Source organism: Amblyraja radiata, chromosome 11, assembly GCF_010909765.2.
Source record: "Amblyraja radiata isolate CabotCenter1 chromosome 11, sAmbRad1.1.pri, whole genome shotgun sequence".
NCBI classification, from domain to species: domain Eukaryota; kingdom Metazoa; phylum Chordata; class Chondrichthyes; order Rajiformes; family Rajidae; genus Amblyraja; species Amblyraja radiata.
The window spans coordinates 15,159,377-15,175,945 of record NC_045966.1 but is presented as its reverse complement, the minus strand read 5'-3'; the positions used below and the strand labels follow the sequence as shown (position 1 = coordinate 15,175,945).

Below are 16,569 nucleotides of genomic sequence, written 5' to 3'. Positions count from 1 at the left end.
GATATAAGAATTCGCATAGACTTTATTCCTTTTATTTCTAATTAGAACAAAGTAACCCTTATATGATGGAGAAGTGTCTTTCCTCTTCTCTCTGCCCATAAATCCAAATTGTTTAAAAAAATGTCCACAGCTATGTTGTCTAACTGATTCAAATTCACTCTTAACGAATGTAGGTTTTTTTGTTGTTAGTGTACAAATAATGACGTGAAATCTAACCTGCATAAATGCAGGATGAATTTTTTTTTGAAAATGTAGGCAGATAGGCAGAAGCAATCCTGCAAATGGAGACATTTGTAAGTGTTCAGCTGCAAAAGCACAAGTAAAAATATTGGTTCTTTTAGTCAAGACTGACCAGAAATTGGCATTTGTCATTGATAAATTTTGCACTTGTATAATCAGTCAGGAACATGTGAAACCTTAAATTCTTTGCATAAAAGCTTAATCCACTGCATTAATATTTTCCATAACTAACATTGAAATAAAATATTGAACGATTAAAAATATAAATAACCAAGATACCGCCTAAAGTTAGCAAGTCTCATTGAGCAGCTAGCTAGAAATTCCAGTTTTTAAAGCAAATTATTAATGTACATAGGTTGGTACACTGCTTCAGGGTTCCTTGCATTTTAAGGACTTATTACATGGATGAATGCTGCATTCATCTCATTTGCTTAGAAAACTGCATGCCTTTATTTAGCATTCTACATACCAGAATAAAAACATAACCACTTAAGACTTGTTGTTAAAACTTCTTAGGAGGAAACCTTTAAACACCGTTTAACAGAAGGAATCTTTGAAACATTAAAGGAATAATTTTAGAAAGTGATTTTTATTTTCAATGTTATCTTTGCGTTCAAATCATGTTTTAGGGGGATTGGTGAGATGACAGCAGGATCTTTAATTCACTTTTTTTCCTATTCTGTGATACAATTGGAATGCATTGGTCATATGTATTATCCTACTTCCTACTAACTTTAGCAATGTTACAACATTTTGAGATTTTAAAAATCAAGTGCAATTTATCCCACCAGATAAAGCATAAAAAGAAGTTCAATTTGACACCTAATTCACTTTCATATCTTCAGTATTAAAAAAGTTATGGCCATTTTCATACTCGGAAATTAGCATCTTGTTCCCTATTGATTTTCCATTGACTTAACACAAAAGCTGTGATCGAGGACAGTCAAAAGCCCACAACTTCATTAAAAATTAAGAGAACTGAAAGAAATTTTCAGTTATTATAGATTGAAGCATTCTGAAACAAATATTGAACATTCTTACTTGGATGACCTGAAATTAAAGCATATAATTAGTTAGTTACCCAATTGTAGCTAATTCCAAAATTCAATTACTAGATCTAAACATCTATCCATTTCTTAAGGAAAGATTAACATTTTTAAATAGCCTAAGTGTCCAAAGAACATTCACACAAGAATTCACAATACAACATGATTTTTAAATCTCATTGACATTAATTTATAGGCCAAATGGAAGGGATTTAGTGTTCAATTGCTGTAAATTAATGGCCATTTAAATCAGCTTGCGAGTGGAGCGCGCTGGTTTGGAACGCTGCCATTGCGGTGAATTTGAAGCCCATATGGCATGAAAGATACTGCGGGATTGAATGGGCCCCCAAGTCAGCTACTCGCAACATAAAATTTTGTATAAAGGGATCTTAAGAAGCCCTTTTTAATGTAAAAATAAACAACCTACCTTGCCTTGTCCCCTACATGAGATCCGTCCCGTTGTCGGGGTTCGTGGCTTTAGAGGATCATTTTTAATCTACTATAACAATTAAATAACCCAATTTAGTTTAAAAATACCTGCAGCGAACGAATTTTGCAGCGATTTTTCGTCAGCAACTAAGTAGGCTGAACAACATCGATTTCAACAGCCTAGAGAAAATCGCGTTTTAAACCCGCCCCCCTCTCAAAGGCGCCAAAGTCGCGCACACGGGCAGCGGCAGAACTGCCGCGCCGCTGAAGGTAAGTTTTGCAACATATCTACTAACTTCACTCCAGTAAAAGGAAAGTTTGCAGAGCCACTTAATGCATTATAAAAGTGTTTTATGGCTATGTATTGTCATTTTCGTTCATGAAAAAAATAATCGTCATGTATCTATCTGTATCTGTAAACAGTTTTCAGCTGATGATGATGATAATAAACTGGTGCATGAATATTACACAGTAATTGCAGGACAGAAGGAGACCATTTGGCTTATTTATCAACACTGGCTCCTCATCTTCAGCCAGAGGAATAGTTGAACCAGACACTTGGACCCTCATCACATGTTTTGTTAACAGATGAGGCAGGATGACACAAGGGCAATGTTACAAACGTAGATGTAGCTGGTTGTGATTGAGTGAAAATGGGATAAAGTTATATAAGCAAAATTGCAAATTGGTTCTGAGTTGGTCACAGGAAGAGGGGTACAACCAATGATGAGTGTACAAGATTGTAGTGGAAATTTAAGAAAATAAGAATACTGGGCTGTCAAAAATTGAATGTTGATTAAAAAAATCTGATAATAGATAAAAAGGGGATGAAAGGGATGGAGGAAATGGCAGCTGATCCTATACCTGATGCAGCGCAATAACAATATGTAGTTGCAATAGGAGGTAGTAAAGGAATTTCTTAGAAAAAGTGTGGGTAGAAAACAAAACTGATCCAGGGATTACTCTGCATGTTACATGGCGACAGCAGCAAGAGAAACAATAAATATTTCATGTCAATGGTTCTAATGAAAGATCACCAACCAGAAATGATAACACTACATTTCTTTCTGCAGATATTGCCCGAACTTCTGAATATTTCAGGTGTTTTCTGTTTTTGTTTCCAGCATTGGCAATCTTAATTTGTTTTTCAATTACTGTAAGTATTTGGTTTTGATTGTCTGCTAAGAAAGAAAAACAGAGGAGGTTATATGTTCAAGACCTTTGGATGGAAAAGAGAGATTGGAAATGGATATTATGTAAACGTCATGCATTTATACATTCCCATTTTGCAACGTTGGTATGCCCTAACATGGTCTGATAGTAGTGAAAGATGTAACATAGGGAGTGCGGCAGTCAAATTGGACAAGGCAAGGTTGTTCAAATAATGACCCAAGCAATTTGTTTAAGAAATTAGGGTTAAATATTAGCCAGGTTACCATTGATAAGTTTGTGCACTTCAAACATTTTACTTGTGAGTACAGATGCACTCAGTTTTACGTCTGATCTGAAATTTTGCAATGTACACCTTTCCCTTTCTGGTGTGTCAGCTTCAATTTTTGAGGTCCAGTGTCAGTTGTAGGACTTGAAACCTCAATCTTGTTTCTGATGAGAAGTTAAGAGTATTACTAATTGAGCAAATCTGACAATGACATAAACACAAAATGCTGAAGTAATTCAGCGGGTCAAGCAGCATCTCTGGAGAAAAGGAATAGGTAATGTTTTGTGTCGAGATCCTTCTTCATACTCATGAAATGTTTATTCGAGTATATTTGACCATGTTAATCTGCTGGAAATGAAACTTTTAAAACTGAGGCTACACAATACATGCACACTAGATTTTGAGCCTCATTTGCTTTTGCCCTTTGTTTTTAGGTACTGTTACCTGCAGCCAGTCTGTTACAATTAATGGATGTAAGAACAGCTTGTTGTGACTTTCTACAATCGCAGTTGCATCCAACCAATTGTTTAGGAATCCGGGCATTTGCAGATGTTCACACTTGCACAGATCTGCTGAATGAAGCGAACGCATATGCAGGTAGGCAGTGTTTACTTCAGTTTACTTCCTTTAAGCAACAAACTAAAGCAAGAACAATTTAGCTTAGCATTTCTATAATGTAGTGAAATTTTGATGCTAAGACAGCTGATAATGAGATTATAATTGGACAGATCGTCCAAAGCCATGCTTGCAAATACTTGTATAAAATACCAACATTTGATAGCTTCTCTGTTCAGGATCAGTAGTCTACCTTAGGCCATGAAGTACTGGGCTGATGCACTGAACTCCAGTGTCAGTTCACCTTTGCTGTTCAAGATAGTCCCTCCACCGAACTACACTCAATCTTGGCAGCGCTGAACTAGGTCTGAACAGTGCCCTCCGTAATGTTTGGGCCAAAGACCCATCATTTATTTATTTGCCTCTGTACTCTACAATTTGAGATTTGTAATAGAAAAAAATCACAGGTAGTTAAAGTGCACATTGTCAGATTTTATTGTCAGGGTGTTTTTATACATTTTGGTTTCACCGTGTAGAAATTACAGCTGTGTTTATACATAGTCCCACCATTTCAGGGCACTATAATGTTTGGGACACATGGCTTCACAGGTGTTTGTAATTGCTCAGATGTGTTTAATTGCCTTCCTAATGCAGGTATAAGAGAGCTCTCAGCACCTAGTCTTTCCTCCAGTCTTTCCATCACCTTTGGAAACTTTTATTGCTGTTTATCAACATGAGGACCAAAGTTGTGCCAATGAAAGTCAAAGAAGCCATTATGAGACTTGAGAAACAAGAATAAAACTGTTAGAGACATCAGCCAAACCTCAGGCTTACCAAAATCAACTGTTTAGAACATCATTAAGAAGAAAGAGAACACTGGTGATCTTACTAATCGCAAAGGGAATGGCAGGCCAAGGAAGATCACCACAGCTGATGAATGAATTCTGTCTATAATAAAGAAAAATTCCCAAACACCTGTCCGACAGATCAGAAACACTCTTCAGGAGTTAGGTATGGATTTGTCAATTACCACTGTGTGCAGAAGACATCATGAACAGAAATACAGATGCAAGATGCAAACCATTGGTTAGCTGCAAAAATAGGATAACAGTTTGTCGAGAAGTACTTAAAAGAGCAACCACAACTCTGGAAAAAGGTCTTGTGGACAGATGAGACGAAGATTAACTTTTCTCAGAGTGATGGCAAGAGCAAAGTATGGAGGAGAGAAGGAACTGCCCAATATCCAAAGCATACCACCTCATCTGTGAAACACGGTGGTGGGGGTGTTATGGCCTGGGCATGTATGGCTGCTGAAGGTACCGGCTCACTTATTTTCATTGATGATACAAATGGTGATGATAGTAGCAGAATGAATTCTGAAGTGTATAGACACATCCTATCTGCTCAAGTTCAAACAAGTGCCTCAAAACTCATTGGCCAGCGGTTCATTCTACAGCAAGACAGTGATCCCAAACATAATGCTAAAGCAACAAAGGAGTTTTTCAAAGCTAAAAAATGGTCAATTCTTGAGTGGTCAAGTCAATCACCCGATCTGAACCCAATTGAGCATGCCTTGTATATGCTGAAGAGAAAACTGAAGGGGACTAGCCCCCAAAACAAGCATAACCTAAAGATGGCTGCAATACAGGCCTGGCATAACATCACCAGAGAAGACACCCAGCAACTAGTGATGTCCATGAATCGCAGACTTCAAGCAGTCATTGCATGCAAAGGATATGCAACAAAATACTAAACATGACTACTTTAATTTACATGACATTGCTGTGTCCCAAACATTATGGAGCCCTGAAATGGGGGGGACTAAGAAAAAACCCTGCTCTAATTTCTACATGGTGAAACCAATATGTATAAAAATTGCCTTTAATAAAATCTAACAATATGCACTTTAATATGGTTTTTTTTTCTATTACAAATCTCAAATTGTGGAGTACAGAAGCAAATAAATACATGATGGGTCTTTGTCCCGAACATTATGGAGGGCACTATATGGGTGTTTCGATTAATACAGCACTCAGTAGTGAAACGGAAGGTCTCCAAACTTCCAGGTTCTTTTCCTGTTTTTTATGTAATATTCCCATTGTTTCATATCCTGTATTTCAAGTAATATAGATCATCGTGTATACCCAAAATAATGATATGAAGCAAAATTAAATAAATAAATCTGTTTTTACAAAGAAAAATATCAGATATGTCCCTGTTTAAGAAGGAACTGCAGGAGCTCCATAGATGCTGTCTCACCCGCTGAGTTTCTCTAGCAGATATGTCCCTGTGTTTTCTTCCCTTTTTTGTGACATTTTTCAAGCAGGATTTTATCAAATCCATAGGCTAATTTATACCAGAAAGATTACATTAATTTTGCTCTATAACTCTTTTAAATTATATATGCCAAATTCTGATTAGGCTTATGATTTTTTATCATTTGTCACCCGATAAGATGGTTTTCTGATGCCCCAGGTTTTTGCAGCAGAACGTGAGTAGTGGTGTCCATTTGGTCATGTGTAAATGTATGAATTAAAAGCAGAGTAAACATCCATCTATCTATTTATTTATTTATTTATTTATTTATTTATTGTTTATATTTTGTGTTTAAACTTTCCATGAATAGAACTTAAAATCATGAAATAAAATTCTAGCTTGCTCATCTATTTTAGCGATGTCTCATTCTGAGGTCCCTCCCGTTGTCTAAGGTTGTCAACGATATTTATAGCGCCTTAACTTTTTTTTTGCACTCATCACTATTTAAAAAAAAATCAAACACGCTATTATAATGACCCTGGCATGAATTACGGGCCTCGTGGTGGGTTAGATGCCAACATTGTGTAAGGGAACTTTTTGTAGTCGCAGTATTCTTTCCTACCCCACATAACATAATGCAAAAACCTACTCAAAATACATCCAACAATAAAAGATGCGTATTGCACTCGGAGAGAGCTGAAGAAAAGGGATGACAGTAAGTGAGAAAGGGATGCTGTTCTTCTGCAAGATTATGCTGCTATTTCCAAACATCCAGTTGAGATCAGCCCACCGCAATATGTCACCTACATGTATACAGGCAAATGACTCAATAGAGATGACTTATTCTCTGGGGACTTTCTGATTTCAAACTCCATCGCAAAATGCACCTAGATTCCTCCATCAAAAGCATGTACAATCAAGATATTCGTGATAGTTGATTCGTATACTACAGTACTGCACGTACGAGGTCAGGACGTCAGCGTGTGACCACAATACGTCCGCGTGTGTACGCAATACGTCACGCCAGAGGCGTGTAAAGATTTTGTGCACTACAAAATCCTGGAGCGTCGCACGATACCGCGCGCAACTCCATGCGACCGTCCCGTGCCACCCACACGCTACCAGTGCGTCTCAATGCGACGACGAGGTCGCGTAAATGGCGCGCAAATGACAGCCAAGTGGGACAGGCCCTTTAGGATGTTTAGCAGCTCCACGCCCTTAAGATATTTCCATTAACTGTCCCAAGTTCCGGCACATGCCTGGTTGTATGTGACGGCTGGTAGGGTGGAAGGTGAGGACAAGGGGGACTCTATCCTTGTTACGAGTGGGGGGATGGGAAGGGGAAGTAGGGGAACCCCCGTTCCATCAGTTCCCTAAACTCCTCCAGGGATAAACTTGATCCCATTTGCCTATACCTGTCCGATGCCTCCTTTTCCCTACATACATAATATTACAATTAACATTCTTTGGATTTTGTTTAAAAAAAATAAACTTAAAGTCATGTACACTGCTTCATTCCGGAATTCTGCCATTTAAAGACTCCATATTGCATAAGCTTTCTAAAGCAGCTGCTTTCGGAATTGCCGTAAAATATTGTGGTAAATGTCTGAAGTGCTATTTGTTCCTTCTGAAGTATCAGTTATCAGGTTAGGACATGACTGGTTCAAATCTAAAGTTGAAAGAAATCAGTGTTGCAAGCCAGCAAGCAAGGATTGATGTTAGTTAACAAAACAACGTGTGACTTTACAGCAGAGACTGAATTATGTTAAATTGTTCCACCACTTCCCATAGTATTTTGTTCTGCTCTCTATGACTAGTTTAAACATTCATTCCACAGGTCTCCACTCTATTTCTTAAGGACCATGGGCATTTTTAGGTGTAGAATGCAGCAGCATTTGTGAAAAAAATTGCTATGGTTGTTGGGAAGAATGTTATTTTGTAGTGCCAGTGATATTGAGTTTTGCCAAGATTAATTGGATTTGGAGGACAGGGCTGTGCATAATAGCTTTAGCTGGCTAGGTAGGCGGCGCGACTCTCGTCAGCAGCGGCCTCTGCAGTCCGTCTGCGTTTTTATTATTTTATGTCTATGTTTTTATGTAGTTTTTGTTATTTTTGTTGGGGTATGTGTGGGGGGGGGGTTGGGGGTAACTTTTAAATCGGTTGACTCGTCAAATCACACGTCATCATGCGTGACGTCATTAGAATACCCTGCGGCGTGCGGCAACGCTTGGTTACACACGGTGACGTAACCATGCGTCACCACGCGATACATGTGAGACATCGGGACGCAGCGTGCGACGGCAATGTGTCAACGATACGTCACGCAGGTGGCGCGCGAGGATTTCGTACAGCATGAAATCCTGGAGCGCCGCGCGATTCCGTGCGCAACTCCACACTCCTCCACGCCTCTCCATGCGTCTGTCCCGCGCTACCCACACGCTAACCGTGCTTCACAACGCGTCGATCTATTCTACATATGACGCGTAAATGAGGCGCAAATGACGGCCAATTGGGACAGGCCCTTAACAAGTTTAATCCCCTTCTCAAAGCTGTACTTTGCTTCGTTTTCAGGGAAACATGGTCTGAGACTTAAAAAGGGGAATTCAGATTGTTTGATGGTGATGGAATTATTTTTTTGCTTATTTATATTTTGGGATGAATGCATGCCTCGCAAGGGTGGCATTGCTGTCCATCCGCTGCAGCAAGTGATGAATGAGATCCCTAATTGCTCTTGGACTGCTGAAGTTCCCTTGGTAAAATTATTGCCACAATACTGTTAGGTACCCCTGGGTTGTGGATAATGGAAATATTTTGGAGTGTTGGGTTGTAGCCACTTAGCAGGATACTCATTCTATGAGTTGTTCTTGCAGTCACAGCATTGATGTAGTTGGTCCAATGAGTTTCTTATTAATGGTGAACACCACCACCCATCATCAGGAGGATTATGATGCAATAAATTAACCTTTGCATGTTAAAGGTAGTTAGCTCAGTTGTTCAAGATAGCTGGTGAAAATGTCCACCTCTTAGTCCAAATCTGTACATTGTCATGATCTTGCTATGTGCAAAAACTTTTTGTGAATTTTGACTCCAATCATTGGAATATTTTTTCTGTGATTCTCATGGATTTCATGGTCAAATAATAGATTTCTGTCAAAGACGATTACACTCTCACCTCTCCTCTAGAATTTGCTTCATAGAGCTCTGTTATACTGCAATAGCAACATTCCTCCGTTACCCTGTGATAAATAATGACATTGTAAAGACAATTGTGTCAACGGATGAAAAGGGCCTGTCCCACTGCACGAGGTAATTCAAGCGTTCTCCCGAGTTCTCCCCTAAATTGAGCTTGTGTAATATACGTAGCGGGTACGTATATATCACACAATTTTTTTAATCACGAGTATTTTTTTACACGTGGACATTTTTCACAGTGTTGAAAAAACGTCACGAGTTTACCGGATTTCCCGAGTACCTGCCGTTACTCGTACGAGCCACTACGTGACATCCACGAGCTCCTATGTACCCGCTACGTACATTACACAAGCTCGAATCAGGGGAGAACTCTTGAATTACCTCATACAGTGGGACAGGCCCTAAAGGGTTTTAAGGGCTGGATAATTTCAGACTTGCAATAACAGTTATTCCCCCCCCCCCCCCCCCCCCCCCCCCGCAAGATTTTCAAAAACAAAGATCCTTTCAGTTATTTGTATTACTGCAAGCTAAACATACTAAAGGCTGCATGTTACATTGTTTAACAAAGTATTGTTACACAAGGGGGTGTCAATAGAAGCAATTGCTTGTCAATTTCAATAGTCTCCCACAGTTAAAGCAGCTGCTTTGTTCTAAAGAAACAATGGTGTCTGATTACCATGGGAGTTACAAAGAAACAGTTTTTGTCCCCTATACTGTTTAAATTCAAGTTGGTTTTTTCTCTACCTGTCAATTTATAAAGTCACTTTTAAGTAGTTCTCTATTTCCTGATCAAAATCACATTTTAACCAATTGGATTCACCTAATCAAATAAGTTTCAAGTTCAGGTTTACATTTATTGTCACAGTACCAATTGGTCCAGCGAGATTTGGGTTGTCGTACAGCCATACAAATAAAAAGAACACAACACACGATAGAATTTAACATGAATATCCCCACACTGCGGTATCAACTTTTCCCACTGTGGGGGAACGCAATAAAAGTTCAGTGATCTTCCTCTATGTTCACCTGTGGTCGGGGCCCATTGAGGCGGCCCAATGTTTCAAGCCCTCTCGCCGGATGATGGAACTATGGCGTCGGCAGAACACTCTCAGCGGCTTGGAGTTCCGGATCGGCCACTTCCTACCGGAGACCGCGGCTTCCTAAGTCCACAAGCCGAGCTGCGCGGAGCTCTATACGGCAATCCTCGTCGAAGGATCCCAGGGCCCCACGTTGTTAAAGTCAGTGCCGCCCGCAGCTGGAAGCTCCGCAAACCACAGCTCCACGGTGTTGAAGTCGGCAGTCCCAGCACTCTGGAGCTTCCAACACGGCGACCCCTGTAAGGCATCGCCCGCTCCACGATGGTACTTCAGTGCTGAAGCTGAAGCTCTGGCCGGTCTCCGGCAGGAAAGGCCTCACCAATCCAGATGGTAGGCCGCGAGGAGGGGGCGAAGATGCGGCTCGGAGGAAAAACGCATTCCTCGACCAGGTAGTGACTAAGAAAACAGTTTCCTCCTTCCCCCCTCCCCCCCCCTCCCTCCACCCCCCCCCCCCACATAAAAAGACTAAAAGACCTCCAAAACAAAACATTTGACGGACTGAAAATTAAAAAAAGGATGAAAGGACGAACAGCTGTAGGTGGAGCAGCCATACTCAACGGCGAAACCCACCGAATAATGTTCCCTAATTCATCACTTGTAGTACATCCAATTTGTTTTGAAATCATGCATTAGAGCAGAAGAACTACTGTGGTCTCCACTTGTGCTGGATGAGGTGCAGCTTCAACAACACTCGAATTTGCTTGATACCATAGCAGACGAGCATCCACTTGATAGGCCTTGCATCCACAAGCTCACTCCACCACCAACGAGCAGTACTTTGCATTATCTATAGGATGCACTGCAGCAACTCATCAAGATTCCTTGGCAGCATCTTCCAAATACACAACCTCTAAAAGCTAGAAGGACAACGGCAGCAGAAACATGGGAGTACCACCACCTTGAAGTTGCCCCCCAAGTCACGCACCATCCTGACTCGGAAATATATTGCTGTTCCTTCACTGGATCAAAATCTTGAAACAATCTCCCTATCAGCATTGTGGGTAATACCTACTTCTCACAGACTGTAGTGGTTCAAGAAGGCAGCTCACCACCCCTACTCAAGGATAATTGGGGATGGCCAATTAAATCCTAGCTCAGCATGCGAAGCCCACATCCTTTGAATACATTTTAAAAAGTCTAACGGGATATGGCAAGGAAATGGGCTCATCGGACCGCTGAGTTCGCACGAACCACCATTTGCACTAATTCTGTTTTTCTTATTCTCCCCGTTGTCATCAACTCCAGCCAAATTCTACCACTCACCTACATTTTAGGGGAAATTTATAGTGGCCAATTAACCTGCCAACCTGCACATCTTTGAGATGTGGGAGGATACCGGAGCACCTGGGGGAAATCCATGCAATTACAGGGGGAATGTGCAAAATCCATGCAGACGTCAACCAAAGTTAGGATGGAACCCAAATTTCAAGCTGTGCAAGCAGCGGCTCAACTAGCTGGCCTTTGGTCCATGGTTCGACTAGAGACGTGATGATGTCTGGAACCAAGTGGAGGTGTGAAATGTAAACAGGGCATCTTGAGTATGTCATTGCATTTGTCTACATTGTCAAATACATGTCATTGTTGTAACAGTACTACAACAACTTGGCTAAAGTCAGAAATACTTCACTGTTATGCTGAGATGATGTCTGGCTCTGTAGCCCTTACTGGTATCAATTACTTTCATTCATTTTATGTGTCAGGGGAAGCCCTCTGATACCAATAGCACACAGGTGACTGCATTATTGGCTTTAGGTTCTCATTGATGTGCACAGATGCAGGAATATTTCCAAAAATCAATGGTTCAAGGATCTCAATTGCTGGATTAACAGAGAAGAATTTAGCTTCAAAGGCATGTGTTGCCAAAGGTCCAGCTGAGTTTTGAGTAGATTACATTCAGTCTACCATTGTAATTGTGTGCATTCAGACAAAATGATTACGAGCACGTCTTGTGGTAAAAGCACATTATTTCTGAATTGAATTAAGATAACTAACAGGGTGGGATCGTGCTTGTTGTCACTTCTTTACATACCATTTGATTTCCTGCCACCAATGTTTATTATGCCTGCCTAAATACTGTTGGAAATATTTTAACAATATACAAATGATTGTGACAAATGATAAATGATACAAATGATATACAACAATATACAAATGATTGTGACATTCCATTCAACACATTTGGATTATTTGACCTTTGGTGACTTTAAAAGCTAAGGTTGCTTTCAAACAGCATTACTCTGGTTTATGCAGGATGATTTACCACTAGTTCTGTGGTTATTGCCAACATTATTTTGCATCCATTCTCATTTCCCACTGCAGGCAGTCCCAGAGTTCCTGTTAACTTCATGCATGTAAAAGCCTGTTTATTGGTCACATATGGTGTTCATTGTAGAAGAGGCACCCTAGTTCAGCTAATGTGGAATATCATGGTCAGTTTTTGGGGAAAAACTAAAATATATGCATAAAATTGCACAAAATACTAGAGTAATCCGGTGATAGACGAAACTCAGCGGGTGAGGCAGCATCTATGGAGAGAAGGTATAGGCGACGTTTCAGGTCGAGACCCTTCTTCAGATGGAGAAAGCTGGAAGAGGGGGGGGCAGGACAAAATCTGACAAATTATAGCTGGATATAGGTGAGGGGGGTGTTTGATAGGCAGATGGTTGGATAAAGGCCAGTGATGAAAATATAAAAAGTGTGAGATAAGCATAGAAAAGTTGTGAATTGTGAAGGTAGACACAAAATGCAGCATCTCTGGAGAGAGGGAATGGGTGACATTTTGGGTTGAGACCCTTCTTCAGTCTGGGAAGGAATGTAGGTAGAAGGGGACGGTGGAAAGGGAGAAATGCGTGTAAATTCAGGTGACACGGAAGAGAGAGGGAAGGAAAATAAGTAAAAAGGTAGGTTGTTTGTAGGCTAGTTTGGAGAAATTGGAGAATTCAATGTTCTTACCGTTAGGTTGTAAGCTACCCAAGTGGAATATGAGGTGCTGTTCCTCCAGTCCACGCGTGGCCTCACTCTGGCAATGAGGAGACCTGATTATAAATAATATTCATATTTTGAAGTATTTTTTTTAATACATTTTCCTTCCTTGCATTGTTTTATTGAAAAATGAATACCTGCGAAAATTCATGGTTTGTGTAAATTGCGTCATTTCATCTGTAATCTTTTGCATAACTTCTAAAGTGCCCTTCAAGGTAAATTTTCTTTCACATAAATCTACCTTATTGCTGTGCCTTTGGGTTTTACTGTCCATTGCATTTCCAAGATTACTTTTCAAACTAAAATTAGCTCGGCCCACAAAGCTTAAGCACAATTAAAGGTTTTCTTCAAAAGAGAAACATGGAGGAGTTGATCATTATATCACAGCCATTTCAGCATTGTAAATTCTTTCCGTCATAAGCATGGCCAAAGAAAGTTCTGTTATGAAGATTGTATGATCAGAGTTATACAGTATGGAAACAGGCACTTCAGCCCAGTGAGTCTGTATCAATCATAAAGCACACTTCCACGCAATTCCTACAGTAATCCATTTTTTTCCCTTTTATTCTCTCTCCTCTCTCCCTATTACCCAGATTCCACCACACACAATGTACTTGGGGGAATTAATCTACCAGTTTGCATGTCTTTGGGATGTGGGAGGAAACCAGAGCACCCTGAGAAAACCTATGTGGTCACAGGAGAAGGTGCAAACTGTAGGTAGTTTCTCCTACTGCTCCACTTTCCACATTCAGTCTGAACCGGTTTGTGTGGGGAAAATCAATGAAGCTCTCAGAGCAGCACAACATGTAACGCTTTCAGGATAGTTCATTTAACGCCACCAAATGCCTTAAATAAAATTATATAAATAAAAGCACTACAAGTGTACCAATATGTACCATGCTGCATGAACTTACTGAAGATACAATATATAATATTACAAACTTGTACTCTGATAGGATCTTTGTATACTGTACGTTATGTTCTATTTTCCTTAAATGCAGTTGCTGGCCTCTCTCTCTCCCTACCTGTAGCCAATCCTATTTACATTTGCCTTGCATACTACCTTTTTAACTCTTAACATATTTTCTTGCTTTAGGTGACTTTTCACTCTCCGTGACTTTAGATTAACTCAACATTGGCTAGGAAGGTTATGTGCTACTGTGTTGCAAGGAGTCCCCAACACTTTAACCCTTAACTGCATGTGTATCTTTTTCTCTCTCTCTCTTTTTCTTTTCCAAGGTCTTTATTCAGCAAAAATGCATAGTACATCACATCAAAAACACATTCAGAGGTCACAATACATTCAGCAATCATTATAATACAATGATGCAGTCATTATTTACAATGCTCTCGACCCCACGCGATGACCAGTGCTCACAGAAGGCCTCCAGTGTCCCCGTGGACACTTTGTGTTCCCTCTCCAGGGACACGCGAGCACGGACGCAGCGCCGGAAGAGGGGCAGGCAGCCGACTCTGGCATGACCATCGATCGCCCGCTGCCTGGAGTCACCTTCCAGAGGGAAGTGATTCAAAGAGTTTGTGGCCAGGGTGAGAGAGGTCAGAGATGATCTTATCCGCTCGCTTCCTGGCCCTTGCAGTGTACAGTTCATCAATGAAGGGAAGGTTGCAGCCAATAACCTTCTCAGCTGATCGGACAATTTGCTGCAGCCTCCGGATGTCGTGCTTGGTGGCTGAGCCAAACCAGACCATGGTGAGGACAGACTACGATGGCCGTTTAGAATTGGACCATCATTGCCTGTGGCAGATTGTGCTTCCTCAGCTGCCGCAGGAAGTACATCCTCTGGTGTGCCTTTTTGACTGTGGAGTCGATGGTAGCCCCCCATGTAAGGTCCTTGGAGATGATGGTTCCCAGGAACTTAAAAGAGTCCACAGATGTGACTGTGCTGTTGTTGATGGTGAGTGGGGTGAGAGGAGGGGGAGCTTTCCTAAAGTCTACTATCAATTCCACTGTCTTAAGAGCATTGAGCTCCAGGTTGTTGCGATGGCACCAGGCCGCCAGCTGTACCACTTCCTGTCTGTAAGCAGATTCTTCCCCATCCTGGATCAGGGTTGTGTTAGCTGTTTGTTGGGTGAAATCGAGAAGCTGGTGTGACTTGGGTGGGGGAGGGACAGTGAGAGAGGGAATGCCGGGGTTACCTGATGTGAGAGAAATCAATATTCATACTACTGGGCTGTAAGCTGCCCAAGTGAAATATGAGATGCTGATCCCCAATTTGTGTTTAGCCTTACTCTAACGATGGAGGAGACTTAGAACAGAAAGGTCAGTGTGGGAATGGGAAGGAGAATTAGAGTGTTTAGCAACCGGGAGATCAGGTTGGTTCGGGCAGACTGAGCGAAGGTGTTCAGCGAAACGATCGTCCAGTCTACGTTTGGACTTGCCGATGTATAAGAGTCCACATCTTGAACAACGGATACAGTAGATGAGGTTGGAAGAGGTGCAAGTGAACCTCTGCCTAACCTGAAAGGACTGTCGGGGTCCCTGGACAAAGTCGAGGGAGGAGGTATAGGAACAGGTGTTGCATCTCCTGCGATTGCGAAGGTACCTCGGGAGGGGGTGGTTTGGGTGGGTCAGGCAGCATCTCTGGAGAAGAGGCACAGGTGACATTTTGGGTTGGAACCCTCCTTCGGACTGAAAGATCAGACTGAAACTTCATTTTAAGGTGGAAATGATTTAGAATCTAAAAATATGTTGTCATTGTAATAAAACGCCAATAATCTGCTATGATATTTACCGCATTGCTGCATCCCCAAATCCAATACTTCCCATCCAAACACTGGCTTCTTGTTGTCATGTTCACCATTCATTTGCTGACCCCTGGTTCCTTCACACACCATCCACTCACTGACGTCCCTATTTCCCACCCTCTTTGACCAGTCCTCTGGGCCTCATTTCTCACACTTCCTGTCCACTTACTTGCCAGGGCATCAGTTCCTGGACTTTTGTAAACTCACCACTGTTCTGGTTCCTGTGCTCCCCTGAAACTTGCTGGGTTTGCAGAAAGGTTATTGTTATTGTGTAACATCTTTTTAAAAGGTAAATTAAAAGCGTGTTGGAGTATTAATAAAAGAACATTCATAATCTAGAAAATCTGTTAAACCTACATCACCAAATCCTGAGTTGCCAGAATAACAGATTTTTACTGTAAATTGGCAATTTCATTTTGATTGATGGAATACAATATGAAATATAATTAATGAGAGTCCTTCTCTTGGGGGTAATGGAGACAACACAGTTTCCTGTTGTATCCTGTCATGAGTTTTGATTTTGTCTCTTGATATCAAGAAGAAAAATATTCAGTTTGTCAATTTGACG

The 16,569-nt window shown here is 41.0% G+C and overlaps 1 protein-coding gene across 5 annotated transcripts in view; it reads left to right on the top strand.

Moving 5' to 3' along the window:
- The window catches only part of klhl3 (kelch like family member 3), an 83,041-nt gene that overhangs the window by 22,127 nt on the left and 44,345 nt on the right, over positions 1-16,569 (top strand). For all 5 annotated transcript variants that reach the window (XR_004413434.1, XR_004413431.1, XR_004413432.1 and 2 more), the window contains exon 5: positions 3,588-3,750. Coding sequence is in view for 1 of the 5 variants with exons in the window: in XM_033029377.1 (XP_032885268.1) it covers positions 3,588-3,750 (163 nt within the window). In the remaining 4 variants the exon portion in view is untranslated. The remainder of the gene's footprint in view (positions 1-3,587; positions 3,751-16,569) is intronic.